Source organism: Ovis aries, chromosome 23 (genome assembly GCF_016772045.2).
Source record: "Ovis aries strain OAR_USU_Benz2616 breed Rambouillet chromosome 23, ARS-UI_Ramb_v3.0, whole genome shotgun sequence".
In the NCBI taxonomy this organism is placed as follows: domain Eukaryota; kingdom Metazoa; phylum Chordata; class Mammalia; order Artiodactyla; family Bovidae; genus Ovis; species Ovis aries.
The window spans coordinates 30,745,900-30,765,419 of NC_056076.1; the positions used below are offsets into that span (position 1 = coordinate 30,745,900).

The 19,520-nt window shown below is 43.4% G+C and overlaps 1 protein-coding gene across 6 annotated transcripts in view; it reads left to right on the top strand.

Annotated features, from left to right (window-relative positions):
* The window catches only part of KCTD1 (potassium channel tetramerization domain containing 1), a 206,251-nt gene that overhangs the window by 142,562 nt on the left and 44,169 nt on the right, over window positions 1-19,520 (top strand). For 5 of the 6 annotated variants that reach the window (XM_027960825.3, XM_027960826.2, XM_015103615.3 and 2 more), the window contains exon 2: window positions 13,026-13,204. In XM_027960825.3, coding sequence (XP_027816626.1) covers window positions 13,026-13,204 — 179 coding nt within the window. Of the gene's footprint in view, window positions 1-8,756; window positions 11,717-13,025; window positions 13,205-19,520 lie in introns of those variants that run through there. The other variant, XM_060405385.1, reaches the window with a different exon arrangement.

Here is a 19,520-nt window from a genome sequence, read left to right on the forward strand (position 1 = left end):
TCATCAGTCAACGTCCCCTCTAAAATTTCCAAAGAAACGTGTCTCACACTGGGACCAATAGTTCAGCTACAAGCGCTGTCACCTCTCCAGTGGCCACTGACCACAGCTGACTGCTGCCAGACCTGAGTTCCACCACATCATCGGAAGCCGACGCGGAGCATGGACTCACCTCCACTCTTGCTTCATATCACCAGCGGCTCAGATGGGACCCTTGTAATAACTAAAAACCAGGGTGACCCAAACAGCCAGAATCAGCCTCCATCTTCTGAGAACAAAGATTTACCTGGCAGGAGATGTCCCCTGAGTGAGCAAGTGAAAGTCGCTCAGTCGTGTCCAACTTTTTGCGACCCCATGGACTAGTCCATGGCATTCTCCAGGCCAGAATACTGGAGTGGGTAGCCTTTCCCTTCTCCAGGGGATCTTCCCAACCCAGGTCTCTCGCACTGCTGCAGATTCTTTACCAGCTGAGCCACAAGGAAAGCCCAAGAATACTGAAGTGGGTAGCCTATCCCTTCTCCAGTGCATCTTCCCGACCCAGGAACCAAATCGGGGTCTCCTGCATTGCAGGCAGATTCTTTAGCAACTGAGCTATCAGCGAAGCCTGAGATGTCCCCTAGGAGAAGCATTTTTGGCAAGCCATTCACCCTCTGGCATGCCTGTCAATACGACACAATACCCATTGGTTCTGGTGCGGAAACATCGGGATGGTAACTCTCACTTGCCCTGATTTTTTTCTTCTATATTACTCAATATTTCTTTCTGAAGAGATGACACTGATGTGGCTTACACGGGATTCTTACTTTATTAAAAAGCATTTGTTTTCTGTCACCAGAATAAATGTTTTCTATTCTGCAAGGGAATCTCAAGTAAGCTACTTTCAGACCACTCCAGTATCGTAGAATAGTGCAAGTGAAAGAGCACTATGGAAAAAAAAATCTCTCTGAAGTAGGCATTCTAGTCATTAAGCACCATATTTTGTTGGCTGTTTCATCCTTTCAGTAAAGCACCAGTGATTAAAATTTAATCTTCCCTAATCAGCTAGAGAAAATGCTGTGATTATTAAGAAATCTCTCTGTGTTGACTTCTTTTTTTCTGCTTTTGCACTCATAGTTTTGAAATGCCTTTCATTTCATGACCAGTTCTTCTTTCTTTCGAAATAATTTTGAATTCTGACCTCCTAAAATGCTAACTTTCTTAAAGCATTTGAATCTCTTACAGTTTATGTTTTTAACAATCACATAATTATTTTTAAAAATGAGGACTGAGAAAAGCATTATACATCAGCTGGGTCAGCTGCATCTATTATAAATGGGAAAAATGAAGTGAGAAATGACATGCTTTGCCACGGCCACATAACTCATCAGTGACATGACATGGCTCAGACTAAAACTTGGGCCTCTATTCTGTCACATCCTCAGGAAAAAGTCTCTGAATTTAGAAACTTAAATCGATGTCAGCACTGTTAGAAACACTGCTGCTGGTATTCTTTGCAAAGGTAAATGGGAAAATCAGGAGTATGATCCTGGTAATGTGAAATTACTAAATACAGACATATCTTATTTTAAAATAATGTACTCTAGAGTCACAAAACTGAGAGTGATTATTTTCTGACTCTACCAAATTATTGTTTGCTTAAGATTGTCCATAACTAGTTCTCAGGACATTTCAAGCATAATTTGATTCATTTTCTTTATTTCCATGGGGCTCTTTTGTCATCAGGAATTCCCTGTGCATGCATGTGGCTTCTTCCCAAGGCAGACTCTCACTCCTTGAATTGTTCACATCCACAGTGCCCCCAGTAAAAATGAAAGGGAAAGCTGCTCAGTCTGACTCTTTGTGACCCCATGAACTATGCAGTCCATGGAATTCTTCAGGCCAGAATACTGGAGTGGGTAGCCTATCTCTTCTCCAGGGGATCTTCCTGATCCAGGAATTGAACCGGGGTCTCCTGCAAAGCAGGCGGATTCTTTACCAACTGAGCTATCAGGGAAGCCTGCAGTGCCCTAGCCCCGAACCAAATAGTGAGCCATGATTTCTCACTGAATTAACAAGTGATCAAATGAACTTTTGAACACCCCTATTATGTAAATGAGAGTAAGTCAATATACTTAAAAACTTGCGTATATTAATTTTTCATTTTTTAAAGTGCAAAAAGGTAAGCAGAAAGGCATCTAAGAATCTTAAGAGGAGCTTCCAAGGGACTCAGTTAAGTCCTTGAGAGGAACCTATTTAGCTTTTGACACTGTTGGACAATGAATTTTTATGACCACATCCAAGAAAACAGTGAGTCAAGTTTATTGTTTATTTAGAGGCAGATGTGCCCTGTAGTTAGCAACAAGGACTAAGGAGGAGTAAATGAAATGCCAGTTCATTTGTTTCATTTTGGGAAACAGAGATGGGGGCTGGGGAGAGGTGTCTGCTTCCTGGACCAGCTGTCTCTTGTCTTCTGCATGACCACTGACCATCCATCCTTCAAACTCTCAAGCCCATTGTCTTCATCCCAAAACAGACTGAGAGGAAGAAGGTGGATGGAGCAAGGCAAATCTGTCCTTTCTCTTGAGAAAGCCAGGGTATGGATCACCTAGCAGTGAAGAGTGGTAACGTTACACTGGTACACAATGGCAAGCGTGTAAAATATCACAGTAAATTCATTACTAGATAATTATAGACTAAGACACTTGACCTCGGTGTCAACTTCCTTCTCTGTGAAACAGTGATAATACTTAACATTGTGCAGGGGGTTCTGGTTTCAGACTCGAAGACCCTCCCTGAGCATGAGAGAGTGCTTCACTGCCAACCTTTTTGCTACCACCTGCATCTTCTTGCAAGAAAGCAGGTGCCAAACTGACTTCTGGAAAAGCAGGCGGTATTCACGTGTGGCTTTTATCAGCTTGCTGTTGCTGGGTTTTAGATCTGGGAATTGAGGGGACCCCAGGGCAGGGACAGATGACCAGATAGTTCCCAAGAGTGTAGAAACCATAGGCTTCTGCCCCTTTCTTTCAGGATCAAACTAAACAGACTTCCATGTCAGCTAAATATGAGCTTACCATGACCTGAGGCCCATTTAATTTTTTGTTCTGCACATTTCCTTCCTGGCAAGAAAATAAAAGGAAAGGAAGCTTCTCTCCTAAGTTCTGTTCCATTTCTGTATTTCTTCATTCTGTTCTTCATTTTAAAATGTCCACAAAATTCTGATGATGAAAGTAAAATATAATGGCATGCCAAGACTGTGTGCTAATTGATTCAATTGGGCAATATAGTGCTGGGTGTTTTTTTCCTGTTTTTTTTTTTAATAGATTTTTTTTTTTAATTTCAGTGTTCAACATCATAAAGTACAAGAGAAAAAACAAAAACAAAACTTGCCTGTAACATCATTACCCAGTCCTATACCCTACTGATACGTGGGTGCATTTAATTTCAGATATTTTCGTTGTACCTACATCTATTTTTGCAAAGAAAAAAAAAGACTTTCCCCTATAGAACTGTGACAGAGACTGCTTTCACTTTTATGCTATGTTTTAATTTTAAAAAAAAACAGTAACATCCACAGTTGAGCTATAGTGTCTATTTAAAAATACTAGTCTGTGATTTTTTAAGTATATTTGAAACTGTCCAAGAAATCTAATTCAAAAATTAATCCAACTATAATAAACACAGCAAAATTCTATCAAAATGTTACCTTTTTATAAATTCACTTTGATTTTTGAGGGGAAAAAAAAAGGCAGAGAAATCTTGGCAAATAGTTTTCTTTTCATGGTCCCAGCTTGATAATCTAATAAGGGAACTTCTTGGATACATATTTCACTATTGGAGGGAAGAAGGCACATTGAGTACACTCTATATCTGGTAAATATTGTGCATTAAAATAAACAGTAGTAAGCCATCCTGACCCGAGGCAAGAAGAGTAACATTTTGCTATTTCAGATTAGGAAGTAATTACAGATTAATTTAACACAGTTGCTGGTCATTTTGAAACAACTTTGAAGCCTCCTATTTTTTATTTCCTTTTTTTAATCTGTGAAATTAAGATTTGATCTGAAAACAAAATCAATACAGCTCACGTGTTATTTCATTTTATGAACCTACTGTGATGATCTCATTCTCTACTTCTTTTCGTAGGCTTTGTCCAGCTCTCATCTTGTGATGTTCCATCCTATTTTTTTTAATTACAATTTTTTTTCTTGAGGTAGACCATTATTTTTAAAGTCTTTACTGACTCTGTTACAATTTTGCTTCTGTTGTATGTTTTGGTGTTACTGCTGTGAGGCCTGTGGGATCCTAGCTCACGGACCAGGGATAGAACCTACAGCCCCTGCATTGGAAGGCAAAGTCCTAACCACTGTTAGGCAGGTTCCTGTCCTATTCTGTTCTTCTTTATCTGTACCCCGTTATGTAATATTTTATCGGTGTAAAATGCGGTCTTTCTCAACCATGAGTCTTTACTCCTCAGCTGCTTTAAACGTTTTCTGTATGTCTTGCTGGATCCATAGACATCTCCTCTGTACATGGAGTGTATGGATGTATTAAATTTCATGTGTAGAAGGAAAGAATTCCTTCTGCAGAAATTCCTCTGTCTTTCCTCTGTGCAACATCCTGTATTGTAAGCCATCACCAACATTTTACCCTCTGCCGGCTTTACCTCTCTGTAGAGTGGGAAGATTCATCCTGTCTTAGAGATGAGAAAGCTGGAGTCCCGTAGGTTTGGTAACTTCTCCAAGATGACCTAAAGACTGAGCCTGAACTCAAACCAGGTCTTCAGATTCCAAAAACCAGGGTTCTTTCTCCTGCACACTTGAGGTGTTCTGTTTTGGTTTATTTTTTCCAGCTATGTGAAGTTTTCAAAATTGTTTTACCTTAGAAAGAAGTTTTTTTTAAAAAATCATATTTGTGCAGAAGTTTTTCTTCATTTTACTATATATTTTACAATCTAAGTTAATATGGGGCTTGATCTGGGGATGAATTAATTTGCATGATTCTTATATAGGCTAGAAAACCAATGACCACACTTGTTATGGATCTCTGAGTCAGGAGTAAGCAGGTTCTGTGAGTTTGAAGGGAGTACCTGTGAATAAAATGAATGGAAGATCTGATATCAAATTTGGATGCTCTGAAGACTTGTTAGCCTACTTCTCCACTGACTTCAGAGACTGACAAAAACAGTCTTCAATTTTGAAAGATTCCTCGGGCTTGGTTTTTTTTGGTTTTTGTTTAACCTATGTGAAATTATAAGAAGTGATTTATTTCTCTCTCTCTCTCCAGTGTCACTCTGCTATTAAAGTTTGACATGTAGTAGGAGCTCTGGAGAAGGCAATGGCACCCCACTCCAGTACTCTTGCCTGGAAAATCCCATGGACGGAGAAGCCTGGTAGGCTGCAGTCCGTGGGGTCGCTAAGAGTTGGACACGACTGAGCGACTTCACTTTCACTTTTCACTTTCATGCAATGGAGAAGGAAATGGCAACCCACTCCAGTGTTCTTGCCTGGAGAATCCCAGGGACAGGGGAGCCTGATGGGCTGCCGTCTGTGGGGTCACACAGAGTCGGACACGACTGAAGTGACTTAGCAACTTAGCGAGCGAGGAGCTCAATCAGGCTTCCCTGGTGGCTCAGATGGTAAAGACTCTGCCTGCAGTGTAAGAGACCAGAGTTCAATCCCTGGGTGGGGAAGATCCTCAGGAGAAGGCACTGGCTACCCACTCAAGAACCCAGTCGATATTATTTGAATGAAGAAACAGTGAGGGCCCTTACAAAATATGCTGGTTTTACGGTTGAGAGTCTCAGCACACAACTTAGGTGATGTTTCTCTATAAGAACCTTTACTGTGAGTCCAGCAAGATGGTGTCAGCTTTAAACTAACCCTCCCAAGGCAACGCCAGATTTCTACGCGAGGAAGCAAGATCCTCGCCTAAGACACTTTGGTTACAAGCTGCATGGCTGAAATGGGTGGCCAAGTACCAGAAAACAGAATTAATCAGAACACCCCACTCTCCATGCATTCCATATAATTGAGATGCTACTTGGGTACATGTGAGAGTACAGGTGATATAAGTATATGTATTTTAAACCCAGGCTGCATTTTGTGGGAAAAGTTAGGGTTTGTGTTAAATTCCATCACTGCCCTATTGCCTGTATCAAATAATAAGGTAAATACTTTACTATTGACATGCTTTTCTGGAAGTATCCCTGAGAAACCTGTTTCTTTTCCCAGTGAAAGAGATAACATAGTCCAGCCTGATAGTGGAACGTGACATGAGGCAGGGGCATACGTTCTTAACAAATAAAGTCATTAAAACTTTCAGTTTAAACTTCAGCTCATTTGTTCCAGGCGGTGCCCCTGGGGCTCCTGTTTGAACAGCGCACAGCAAGGTTAGATTTAGGAGGCACATTTTTCATTAGCTTCTTTTGAAAGATGCCTGCAGTCAAATCCCTTGAAGGACTCTCCACGCCCAGAATCATTGCTGCTCTGTTGGGTAGGTGAGATGGATGATTAAGGTACAAGGAAGCCGCAGACTGAAAGCAGCTGAGAAATGGAAATTTTAAAGATAAACCGATCAACATGCCTGAAAAATCTATACAGGATAGAAATGAGGGGATGGAGAATTAGAAATAGAATTTCAGGCACCATTTCATGTCCGGGTATTAGAGTCAGATTTGGGGAATCGGATGCAAGGAAATAATAAGTGTCTTTTTGGCTTTTAAAAGAAGTATTTCACAGCAATTTAAATGAGTATCTGAACAGAAAAGTGTTTGGATTGGAGGGGTTTCTTCCCAGATTATTTTCTGGTTTATTTTCTTTTTAAGTAGAACTTTAAAGTCAAGTGAATAAATCTTAGGTGCACATATATATAGGATTCCACGCCAGCAGTTAAAGAATCCACCTGCCAGTGCGGGAGATTCAGGTTCAGTCGCTGGGTTGGGAAGATCCCCTGGAGAAGGAAATGGCAACCCACACTAGTATTCTTCCCTGGCGAAGCCTCATGGACAGAGGAGCTTGGCGGGCCACAGTCCATGGGGTCTCAAAGAGTCGGACACGACTGAACACACACACGTGCACATACGTATGTATATAGCTGTTTAACTTCCCAGATCAAGATTCAGGACTTTTCTAGCTCTCCAGAAGATTCATTCTTATCCCCCCCTAGCGAGCCACCCGCCCTGCCAAAAAAAAGGTGGCCAGTGTTCTGAGCTCTGTCATCACAGATTCCTTTTGCTACCTGTAACGTCTTGGGAATGGAGTCATTCGGGATGTGCCTTTATGTCTCAGCTGCTTCTCTGAGACCCAGAGATGAAGTGTGTGCAGCATCCTCACTGCATGGTTACTCATTTCTTTCATTTTCATAAAATCAGTAAAGAAGGCAGAAGTACAGTTAGAAGGGGAGAGGGAAATGAATGTGTTGGAGGGTACAGGGTCATAAACCATTTGTATTCACTTTAAAATGCCCCTGCTTCTCCCTGAGTGATTAAAGTTCATCATGATTTGGGCCTCCAAATATCGAGAAAAATTCAAACACGTTTTACTGCGTTGTCCTGTCCAACATGACAGCCACTAGTCACACTTAACCTTAGAGTTAGTTGTTCATTTGTGTCTGACTTCTGTGACCCCATGGGCTGCAGCCCACCAGACTCCTCTGTCTGTGGAATTCTCCAGACAAGAATACTAGAGTGGGTTGCCTCCAGTGTTGCCTCCAACACTTGACCTACCTACATTACATTTAAACTAGTTAAAATGCATTAAGATTACAAATTCGGGTCCTCAGTCGCACTAGCCACATTTCAGGTCCTCGAGTGGCCACATGTGGCTCATGGCCGCCCTACTAAATGGTGCAGATATGGAACATTGTCTCCATTCTTGCAGAAAGTTCTGTTGGACAGCTGCTTAGAAAACTGGCTGTGAGTTTCCTTCCTCCGCTTCTTCCCCCTTTTCCCATCATAATAATATTCTGGTGGGTTTGTTTATATTTTCATTGTAAATTGCCATTTAATTCTGTGGTCCTCAGACCATCATCTTCAAGCTTCCATTTCCTGTACTTTCCCTCCATACTTGGAAAGAAAACAAGTAGGAGAATTCTCACAGTGTACTGAAATTTCACTATGAATTTTAATTTCTAGAATGTACTGTGTGGTCTCCTTCCTGCATCCCACAGTAAGCTGACTTCTCACCCATCAGATTTCAGCTTAGACTGTCTCCAGGGAGTCTTTCCCACCTCTCCTCCTAGCCCCCAAGCCTGGATTACATGTCCTTGTAGTTAAAAGTGCCACAGTAACCTGGCTTCCCCCTGCCTGTTGCAGTTGATTGTTTCTTGTCTCCTCTCTTCCACTGAACCAGCTTGCTGAGGCCAGGGTCCAGCCTGTCCTGTTCCCCGGGGTATGTGCATCCTTAGGGACACTGCCTAAGCCTGGAAGGAGGGAACAGTGGGCTACATGAGGAGGGGACCATAACCAAGTAACTTAACATTAGGATGGGGTTCCGTCCACCAGCCCACCGCCTGGGTGAGGAGTCTGTTCCAGAGGGGGGATGATCAGAAACACCACCATTCTGTCTGGCCACTTTTCCAAGTACACCTCAATGCCCTGAGCTGTTTCTCCAGCAGCGATGTTGGCACATTCAAAACACTTGCGCTCTCTTCTGGTTAAAGTTCATGGTTTTCATCTCATCAGAAATGATGTTGAAAGACACACACAAACTAATGAGATGATGCTGGGAAAGTGACTCAAGATGGGAAAGTGGAGCTGAAGCGTGGTGATAATAGGATAGAAAGTTCTGCTGCGTCTGTCTGCAGGCAGCTTTTAAGTCTCACCAACCCAAACAACCTCATGGGGAGGTGGCTGTATCCAGGAAAGGTAGGAAGCAGGGTAGGAAATAGAAGTCCCAGCTCAGTCTAGCTTTAAAGATGAATTTACCTGCCCGAGTATCAGGAAACATAGAGACTGGAGGCTCAGAGTTGGTGGATTCTGTGTCTCAACAGTGTCAGGGAGGATCCAGCGCAGCCAGCCTGGGTGCTGGCTTCATCCTTAGGCTGGTAGGGAAGTGGCTGCTGCAGGCAGGTGCAGACATCCTGTCTGAGACCTCAGTGTCCAGTTAAAGAAGAGATAGTGCCAGTTCTGGTGACTGGCGAGGGGAGGAGATGGCCACGGCTGAGCCAACTGAAGCACCTGGAATCAGTGCAACAGATCTGAGTGTCTCCTATAAGCGCTAAGACCACCCGGCCCCAAACACGCCCTCCTACCCCCCAGCCTGTGGGTTTAAAAAGTCCTTTTAGCCTGCACCAATGTGGAAAATACTGAGTGAAAACCCTTTATTCCATTAGCTGCTGCTGCTGCTGCTGCTGCTGCTAAGTCGCTTCAGTCATGTCTGACTCTGTGCGACCCCATGGACGGCAGCCCACCAGGCTCCCCCATCCCTGGGATTCTCCAGGCAAGAACACTGGAGTGGGTTGCCATTTCCTTCTCCAATGCATGAAAGTGAAAAGTGAAAGTGAAGTCGCCCAGTCGTGTCCGACTCTTAGCTACCCCATGGACTGCAGCCCACCAGGCTCCTCCATCCAAGGGATTTTCCAGGCAAGAGTACTGGAGTGGGGTGCCATCGCCATAGCAGTTAATACCTTAGAAATGATCTAACTAAGGGGACAAATACAGAATACAGAAAGCTCCCAGGATGAGAAGACAGAGCCTCAGAGAAGAGTTAGAAGGGCTCACCAAAGACTAATTGTAACACTTCAAGTCTTACTGGAACCAACAGGAACCTACTGTATAGCACAGGAAATTAGATTCAGTATTTTATAATAGCCTATAAGGGAAAAGAATCTGAAAAGATAGATGTGTGTGTGTGTGTGTGCACGTTTGTGTGCTCAGTCGTGTCCGACTCTTTGTGACCCCGTGAACTGTAGCCTGCCAGGCGCCTCTATACATGAAATTTTCCAGGGAAGAATATTGGAATGGGTTGCCATTTCCTTCTCCAAGGGATCTTCCAGACCCAAGAATCTAACTGGTGTCTCCTACAGCTTGTGCATTGGCAGGCAGATTCTTTATCACTGTGGCACCTGAGAAGACCAGATATATATACATATACATATATGTGTGTGTGTGCGTGTGTATGTGAAATGAAAGTGTTAGTTGCTCAGCTGGTGTCCGACTTTTGGTGACTCTGTGGACTATAACCCGCCAGGCTCCTCTGTCCATGGGGATTCTTCAGGCAGGAACACTGGAGTGGGTGTCCATTCCCTTCTCTAGGGGATCTTCCAGACCCAGGGATAGACCCTAGGTCTCCAGTATTGCAGAGATTCCTTACCGTCGGAGCCCCCAGGGAAGCGCTATAGACATGTACGGCTGAATCATTTTGCTCTGCACCTGAAACTACCACAGCGTTGTTACATCCACTGTATTTCAGTTAAAACATCAAAGTCGGGGGACTTCTGCGATGGTCCAGTGGCTAAGAGTCTGTGCTCCTGATGCAGGGGCACAGGTTTGATCCTTGGTCGGGAAACTAGGAGAAGGGGACGACGGAGGACGAGATGGTTGAATGGCATCACCCACTCAATGGACGTGAGTTTGAGCATGTCTGGGAGGGGGTGAAGGACAGGGAATCCTGGCGTGCTGCAGTCACAAAGTCACGGGGTTGCAAAGAGTCGGACACAACTGAGCGACTAAGGGAACTAGATCCTGAAGCCGCCACAGAAAGAGAAGATCTGGCAGAGACAAATCAATTAAAAAAGTCGACAAATTGATTACTAGTCTGCCTGAGCCCACCCATTAGGAAACTTCGTCCTTGTCCTAAAGGGTTAATCCCCCACTTCCCAGCCTCCCCCCACAAGGAAACACTGGTTTAATTTTAAATTTAGCAATATCCATACATATATGATTTTCAGTGTACACGGTATATATTCTGAGAAATCTGGATTCCTTCAACTGATCAGTTACGCTTTCTTTTATCCTCCTTCTCCGTAGACCTGGCGTGTTTGAGCTGTGCTGAGTGAGGTCACAGTCTAACTACAGTATTAACCCTGCAAATCTGTTCATTTTCACCCCAGCACCCTGAGGCAGGGTATAGAATGTGTCCAATTGAAAAACTATTACAGACGCTGCAGTGCTGTGATGGACTGAATTGTAACAGAGACCGGGGGGTGGGGGGTGGGAGATGGGGGTGGTGTGTGTGTGTGTGTGTGTGTGTGTGTGTGTGTCTTTAGCCAAGAAATCATTTTCTAAAAGGAAGTCAGGTAGTATGTAGCTCTTAAAAGTGGATAATATGGTTGTACTTTTAAAGGAAAAAACCCATTTTCTGACACCCAGATTTTAAAATGCTGTTGAATATTTCAGCCTTCACTGCTTTACATTTCCTACTGATGTGTGTCCTTGTTTTTCAGTTCTTTTCCCCATCCAGTACCTCTTTCACTTTTCTCTGTGTTGCAATCATCACTTGTGTTTTTTAATATCTATTTTGCTTTGTTAAAAATATACAGGAATATACAAAGAATAACACAGTAACATCTACAAACCCACTTCCCTCAGTTTAAGAAATAAAGCATGAGCTCTTGCTATGACTGTTCCTGGGCTCTGTTTAATACAGCACGGAGAAAAGCACCACACAGATGGTCAACATTTTGAGTGAAAGCTCAATCACCACCCCGTTCACAGTAGATGTGGAGTTTCGGAAGAAACGTGCATTCCCAGTCTTGCCTGGACATGTGGTTAATGCTAACTAGTCCAACAGTTGTGCCCCAGGTAACTCCTGAAGCTGTTTTGGATCATAAAATCTAGGATGTCTTGCAAATTTATATTTCATCATGCTGGGCTTTATGCACAAAAACTAGATGACTTCCCATTTATAATCTCCATCAAAGGCATTTCTCAAAATCCCTTTATTATGCCTTATCACTGACTCTGCTGCACATTGTTTGCAAACAATCTCTGGCTAAATTGTAAAGCTACAAGCACCCTCATGGCGATCGCCTGGCAGAATTCAGACATGAGTGCTGTTTGAGCTTTTTCCTAATTGTAGATTCTAAATGTTTGACCCCCTTCTTTGAGTGCCAGAGACCTGACTTGACTTGTCTGTGGCTTGGGCTCTAATTTGAAAGCGATTGACCATGTGTGGATGGTGTTTGAAATATTTATATTGTGTCCATGGAAAGGATGGCAGGTTTTATTTTCTCAAGAGTGCAGTTTCTTCAGCACGTCCTCGTGCCATCATGCGATGTCCTCCTCCTGCTTCGTTTACTTCCAGGATACCTCTGCCTGTGGGGCAGCACATTGTACCCGGACACGTGCCTCAGCCCCACCTTGGAAAATGATCCCTTCTACAAGCTCAGCACACACAAGAGCGGCTGGCTCATGGCTCCCAAGCACATACCTAACCACTGGAGGGGACACGCTTTTCAAAGTGTGCCCAGTTCCATAGTCTTCTAGTGAAAGAAGCAGGAACCCAGTGGGTAGATGTGGGGTTATCTTTTTGTTTGTTTCATCTGTTGACTGATGAATGTCTGGTACCTGTTTACAAGGTTGCTTTGAGTGTGTGAACTGATGGTTAGATCAGTCATGCCCCCTTTTTCCTGATTTGGAAAATAGAAATTGAAGAGACCATTCTGCAGAACCCAAGTGCTGAAGGTCTGTATTTATCCCCGGCCCATAGCAGTAAGGTAGTTTTCCAAGAGAAGGATAAAGCATACGTATTTTATCTGGATGGAGACCATTTCAAGTATTGATTATCTTTTTATTTGTAATGAATAGTAGTTCTCCACAAGCCATTAAATGCAATAATTCATTAGTAAAATAAGCCATCACAGTGCGTGGTTCTATGCGAAATGAACATTAGTTCAGCTCCTTGATTCCAAGCACTGGAAGTTTTCCTTTGTCACATATCTCAGAGTTTTTTCATATGCGTGACAGTGAAAGCGAGAGCTTGTTGATTTTCCAGATTTTATTAGTGAACAAATATCAGTGCTAGTCACTGGCTTATTCTGTAGGAGGTATGCATTTCCTTTCTCTCCACTGAGTAAAGCAAACATGTCTAAACTTGCTTCTCTCTCTGTAGGACAGTCGGCCCAATATGTCAAGACCTCTGATCACTAGATCTCCTGCATCTCCACTGAACAATCAAGGCATTCCCACTCCAGCACAGCTCACAAAATCCAACGCGCCCGTCCACATTGACGTGGGCGGCCACATGTACACCAGCAGCTTGGCCACCCTCACCAAATACCCCGAGTCAAGGTAATCCGAAAGTGCATGTGTTTGATGAGCTAACTGTTCTTCCTTTGACCAGCTTTGCAGCGTGGCCTCACCGCGGCGAGGAGTAGAACGTGAAGACATCGCGTACCCCCCAGCCCCCGCCCCACACACTGCCCTGGGACATGAATGTAAGTCTGTGAGTCAGAGTTTGATCCAGAGCTTAGCTGAGTACGCGTGAGAGTGTCACCAAGGACGGAGGTCTGCGATATTTCACTCCTCTGAGATCTTCACATTTCTCAGCCTAGTAAACAAAGGATGGTGATTTCTCCCCCTGACCTTTCTTCTGTCCTCTTCTGCTAAAACACACTTTCTTATCAAGTCTTAGAATTTTATAAGGGATCACTTGGCCCACCAACTTGTGAACTGGAAAAAAATCAAGACTCTTATCAGTAGGGCAGTATATTTAGAACAGCTGGCAAAAGTCCAGAAAGATAGTCTTGCTTGAAAAAAATGAAGGGTAAGAGATAAGCAAATATAAAAAGGATGTGAAGCGGGGAGGCTGTTCTACAGACAGGCTGTGTACACCACTCTGAGGAGAGCTCCCCTCCTAAGTCCCTGTCCACCCATTTCTAAAGGAGTTCCAAGGAACCAATTTACTTTGCACCCCTGGACCTCACTGCCCCCCACCCCCCACCTCAGCCCATCTGGATCTGGGGGCTGTGGCAGAACCTATTAAGGAGTTTATCTCAGGCAGTTGTTGAGTAGAGAAAGAGGCATGAGCTCACATGGGCTGATGTCAGGATAAAGAGTTTTGCGTACCTGTTTCTGCTCAAATGACATGGAAGCAGAGCACTTGGGCTTCAGAAGAGCACTCATTGCATTTTTTGAGCACCTCCTATAATGTCACAGATATCAGGTAACTTACAGCCTAAGGAGAGAGCTCTCATGAAATCACTGTCATAACTGCACGAAGCCTGCTCTTTTGTTTTCCGTTAATCTCACTTCACTATCTGATATTTTATGAAGGAGTATGAGTGTGTGCCAAGTCGCTTCAGTTGTGTCTGACTCTTTGTGACCTTATGGACTGCAGCCCACCAGGCTCCTCAGTCCACGGGGTTCTCCAGGCAAGAATACTGGAGTGGTTGCCATGCCCTCCTCCAGGAGATCTTTCCGACCCAGGGATCGAACCTGTGTATCCTGTGGCTCTTGCACTGTAGGTGGATTACCACTGAGCCACCAGAGAAGCCCCAGTAGGATAATATATTGAGTCATAAGTAATAATTGAGTTAAATAAAATATATCAAAATTGATTTCACCTGTTCCTTTTTACTCTTAATGTGGCTACCAGAAAGTACAAAATTACACATGTGCCTCGCTCTTTATTTCTGTTGGACAGCCCTGAACTATATATACAGATTTAAAACGCATATATGTAATTAAACCTCTCCCACCCCAAACCTCCTGATACTTAACATATATCATAAATTGAATATCTCTTTCTCCAACTTAATTAGACAAGATACAGTGTTCATCTTTTTTCTCAATCTTTCTCTGTGCTTCCTTGTCACATACAGTGAGCCATGGTATCCTGGGAGCAACATCAAAAATAATTTGTGGTTCATTGTTCCCAGGTTTGAATGTTGACGCTCCCGGTTAATAGTTATTTGGCCATGGATAGGTTGAATTTGTAAACCGCCTATCTTCTATCTTGTGAAATAGACGCAAATACATATTCTTCCACGGTTATTGGGAGGATTATATGTGATTACAGAAAGCACGCCGTGGCTCTGTGCCCAACACATAGTATTGCCTTTATACTTAATCCTCTGCCAAACCCAGCAATTGTTTCTTCTCAAACAGCCTTCCAAATTCCAAATATATCCCATTCCTTCATTTCCTAGACCACAGTAACAGCCTCACTTCTGGATTCTTGCCTGGATTCTTACAGGCTCAAAGGCCTCCTTGCCTGCATCTTCTGGTCCTTTATCTTTAATGTCCCCACCTGTTGTAGAACTGCTGAGCCATTCCAAGGAGATATTTTTAACCATATGTCCAGACTTTTGGAAACAAGCCTTACAAGTAGCTTCTGTTTCTGTTGCTTACACCTACAGCAGATGACCCTGGTCAGAAGACAATGGTGTGGATGCTGAATTGGTCACTGTGTGTTGCTTTGCTTCCTCTTGGATTTGGGGCAGAGGGGCTTGGAAAGCAATTAAATGGTCATTTCAAAGCAGCAGTCAGTTTAATGGGGCCGATCCCAGGAGGTGCTGGTGGTAAAGAATCTGCCTGCCCATGCAAGAGATGTAAAAGATTCAGATTTGATCCCTGGGTTGGGAAGATCCCCTAGAGGAGGAAATGGCAACCCACCCCAGTATTCCTGCCTGGGAAATCCCATGGACAGAGGAGCCTGGAGGGTTACAGTCCATGGGGTTGGAAAGAGTCATACATGACTGAACTTCTGAACACAAAACCACAAGTTTTAGTAGCCAAAGACGTAGGGAAGAAATAGTTCTTCGTGCTTTTTTCCATAGAGGTCAGATGTTCCTTCCAAATTCTAGGAAAATCTCATCTTGTTTGGGGGATACATTTGAGGATATTAGGTTGGCCGTGGCCATGGAATGACAAATAATAATTCCAAGCCAAGTTCTCTAGATTCTAGGGTGTCTTGAACCCTTCTCAGCCTGTGGGACCTTTCCCAGTCCCCTGGTTCCTCTCTTATCCATCTTTTCCTTGGCGTAGCCCAGAGGGGAAGGGGTTTTTCCTTAGTTTTCTTTTCAAGGATTTCAGGAGGAGACCTGTAGTATAAAAGTACAAAGCTGTTTGTAACAAGTGATCTTAAAAGAAGTGATGTCTTTCTATAAATTCAAAGGTCCTGCAAGAGTTTTTACTTCATTTTGAAATATTGTAGGTGATTTTTTATTCTATTCCTATTTACTGTCTTCTAGACTAAAGATTACCGTTAGAACAGTGGTCCCCAACCTTTTTGGCACCAAGGACAGGTATCATGGAAAATAATTTAAACACAGACCAGGATGGAGAGGCTTTGGGGTGATTAAAGCACATTACATTTATTCTGCACTTTATTATTATTATTATATCTGCTCCATCTCAGATCATTGGGCATTAGATTCCAGAGGTTGGGGACCCCTGCTTTAGAACATTGTCCCCAGAAAGTGGTAAATTGGACACAGGTAAACATGAGAAGCACCTGGGAAGCATTAAAAGACCATGCGAGACCCCAGACCAATGAAACAAGAACCTCTGCACTTTTCCTAAGAGATCCTGACTTTCACCATATGGCTCTATATGGTCCCTCCAAGTGAATATAGGTCTTTTACTCAATGAATATTTTGATATTTTGTGCTATATCATTATGGCCATTCCGCCATTGAAAATACATCTTCCTCTTCATTTCTTTAATTAGCAAGGTTCCCTGGTTCCGCGGTATGCACCCATGTGCCCTGTTCTTTCTTTTGGGTTTACAAACCCTAAGTAAGGATTCAGGAAGCGAGTTGACTTTTACATTTTACAACAAGCTTAATCTCACATTGTTATTCACTTTTATTATCAGGTGGTTTTTAGCTAACAGGACTGGATGTAAGGGTTCAAATTAACTGTAGTACTGCAGTTATCTGTGATGTGGTCTGTCTTTACTAGTGTTTCATGTAAGATGCAAAACAGGTCTTTGGAGGTGTTTATGAGACAGAGGCTGATCCATACCACCTCAGTGATTTAACACTGTTCCCTTTCAGGGGAGCCTCGCATGTGTCGTTTCAATTGTATCTGACTCTTTGTGACCCAATGGACTATAGCCCACCAGACTCCTCTGTCCATGGGATTCTCCAGGCAAGAATACTGGCATGGGTTGCCTATGCCTTCCTTCAGGGATCTTCCCACCCCGGGGATCAAACCTGAATCTCCTGTGATTCCTGCACTGCGGGTGGATTCTTTATTGTCTGAGCCACCTGGGAAGCCCTCATGGGAGCCTACAAGTCTCCAATTCTGGCTGCTTTTTGGAATTGGAATCACCAGGAAAACCACACAGTTCAGATCTGTAATAATTTTACATCAAATAAGTGAAACCAAAAATTAAAAAGACTCAAGAAAAAATATTATCAGCATTGAAATATTGTAAACAGATATACAAAGGAGATAGAACACATTTAACAGTTTGTTAGCTTGACTTCTAAGCTGTAAATATTTAGACAAATGGGAGGTGGACCTCGCTTAATAATCTTGCCTTGTGCCCTGCACAGTTGAAGAACAGACCTGATTGTATCTAACTCAAAAATCCAAGGCCCCCACTAACATCATTGGTAACAAAAATCTAGGTATCTAATTTGTCCTAAGTAAGTAATATTGGTAACAAATTACATGGCCTTTTTAAAACCTCCTAACGCACTCATCCAGAGAAGGCAATGGCACCCCACTCCAGTACTCTTGCTTGGAAAATCCCATGGACGGAGGAGCCTGGTGGGCTGCAGTATGGGATCACAAGAGTCAGACACGACTGAGCGACTTCACTTTCACTTTTCACTCTCATGCATTGGAGAAGGAAATGGCAACCCACTCCAGTGTTCTTGCCTGGAGAATCCCAGGGACAGAAGAGCCTGGTTGGCTGCCGTCTGTGGGGTCGCACAGAGTCAACTGAAGCGACTTAGCAGCAGCAGCAGCAGCAGTAATGCACTCATCTACACGCTAGTAAAGTAATGCTCAAAATTCTCCAAGCCAGGCTTCAACAATACGTGAACCGTGAACTTCCAGATCTTCAAGCTGGTTTTAGAAAAGGCAGAGGAACCAGAGATCAAATTGCCATCATCCGATGGAGCATCGAAAAAGCAAGAGAGTTCCAGAAAAACATCTATTTCTGTTTTATTGACTATGCCAAAGCCTTTGACTGTGTGGATCACAATAAACTGTGGAAAATTCTGAAAGAGATGGGAATACCAGACCACCTGACCTGCCTCTTGAGAAACCTATATACAGGTCAGGAATCAACAGTTAGAACTGGACATGGAACAAAAGACTGGTTCCAAAGAGGAAAAGGAGTACATTAAGGCTGTATATTGTCACTCTGCTTACTTAACTTATATGCAGAGTACATCATGAGAAACACTGGACTGGAAGAAGCACAAGCTGGAATCGAGATTGCTGGGAGAAATATCAATAACCTCAGATATGCAGATGACACCACCCTTATGGCAGAAAGTGAAGAGGAACTAAAAAGCCTCTTGATGAAAGTGAAAGAGGAGAGTGAAAAAGTTGGCTTAAAGCTCAACATTCAGAAAACGAAGATCATGGCATCTGGTCCCATCACTTCATGGGAAATAGATGGGAAACAGTGGAAACAGTGTCAGACTTTATTTTTTTGGGCTCCAAAATCACTGCAAATGGTGACTGCAGCCATGAAATTAAAAGATACTTACTCCTTGAAAGGAAAGTTATGATCAACCTAGATAGCATATTCAAAAGCAGAAACATTACTTTGCCAACAAAGGTCCATTGAGTCAAGGCTATGGTTTTTCCAGTGGTCATGTATAGATGTGAGAGTTGGACTGTGAAGAAAGCTGAGTGCTGAAGAATTGATGCGTTTGAACTGTGGTGTTGGAGAAGACTCTTGAGAGTCCCTTGGACTGCAAGGAGATCCAACCAGTCCATCCTAAAGGAGATCAGCCCTGGGTGTTCATTGGAAGGACTGATGCTGAACCTGAAACTCCAATATTTTGGCCGCCTCATGTGAAGGGTTGACTCATTGGAAAAGACCCTGATGCTGGGAGGGATTGGGGGCAGGAGGAGAAGGGGACGACAGAGGATGAGATGGCTGGATGGCATCACCGACTCGATGCATATGAGTTTGGGTGAACTCCTGGAGCTGGTGACGGACAGGGAGGCTTGGTATGCTGCTGTTCATGGGGTCGCAAAGAGTCGGACACGACTGAGTGACTGAACTGAACTGAACTGAATGTTGACACTGAAATGTCTACCTAGTCACACATATCTGTGATACTAAATAAATGTTCTAGGCTAGAATACTGGAGTGGGTTGCCATTTCCTTTCCCAGGGGATCTTCCTGGCCCAGGGATCAAACCCAGCTCTCCTGCATTGCAGGCAGATTCTTTACCATCTGAGCCACCAGGGAAGCCCATGCTTTAAAACAGTGGGCCTCAATCTTTTTATCACCAAGGACCAGTTTTATGGAAGAAAATTTTTCCATGAACCGGGCTGGGGGTGGGGGACAGTGGTTTCAAGATGCTTCAAACACATTACATTTATTGTGTACTTTATTTCTATTATTACATCAGCTCCATCTCAGATCATCAGGCATTATTAGATCCTGGAGGCTGGAGATCCCCGCTTT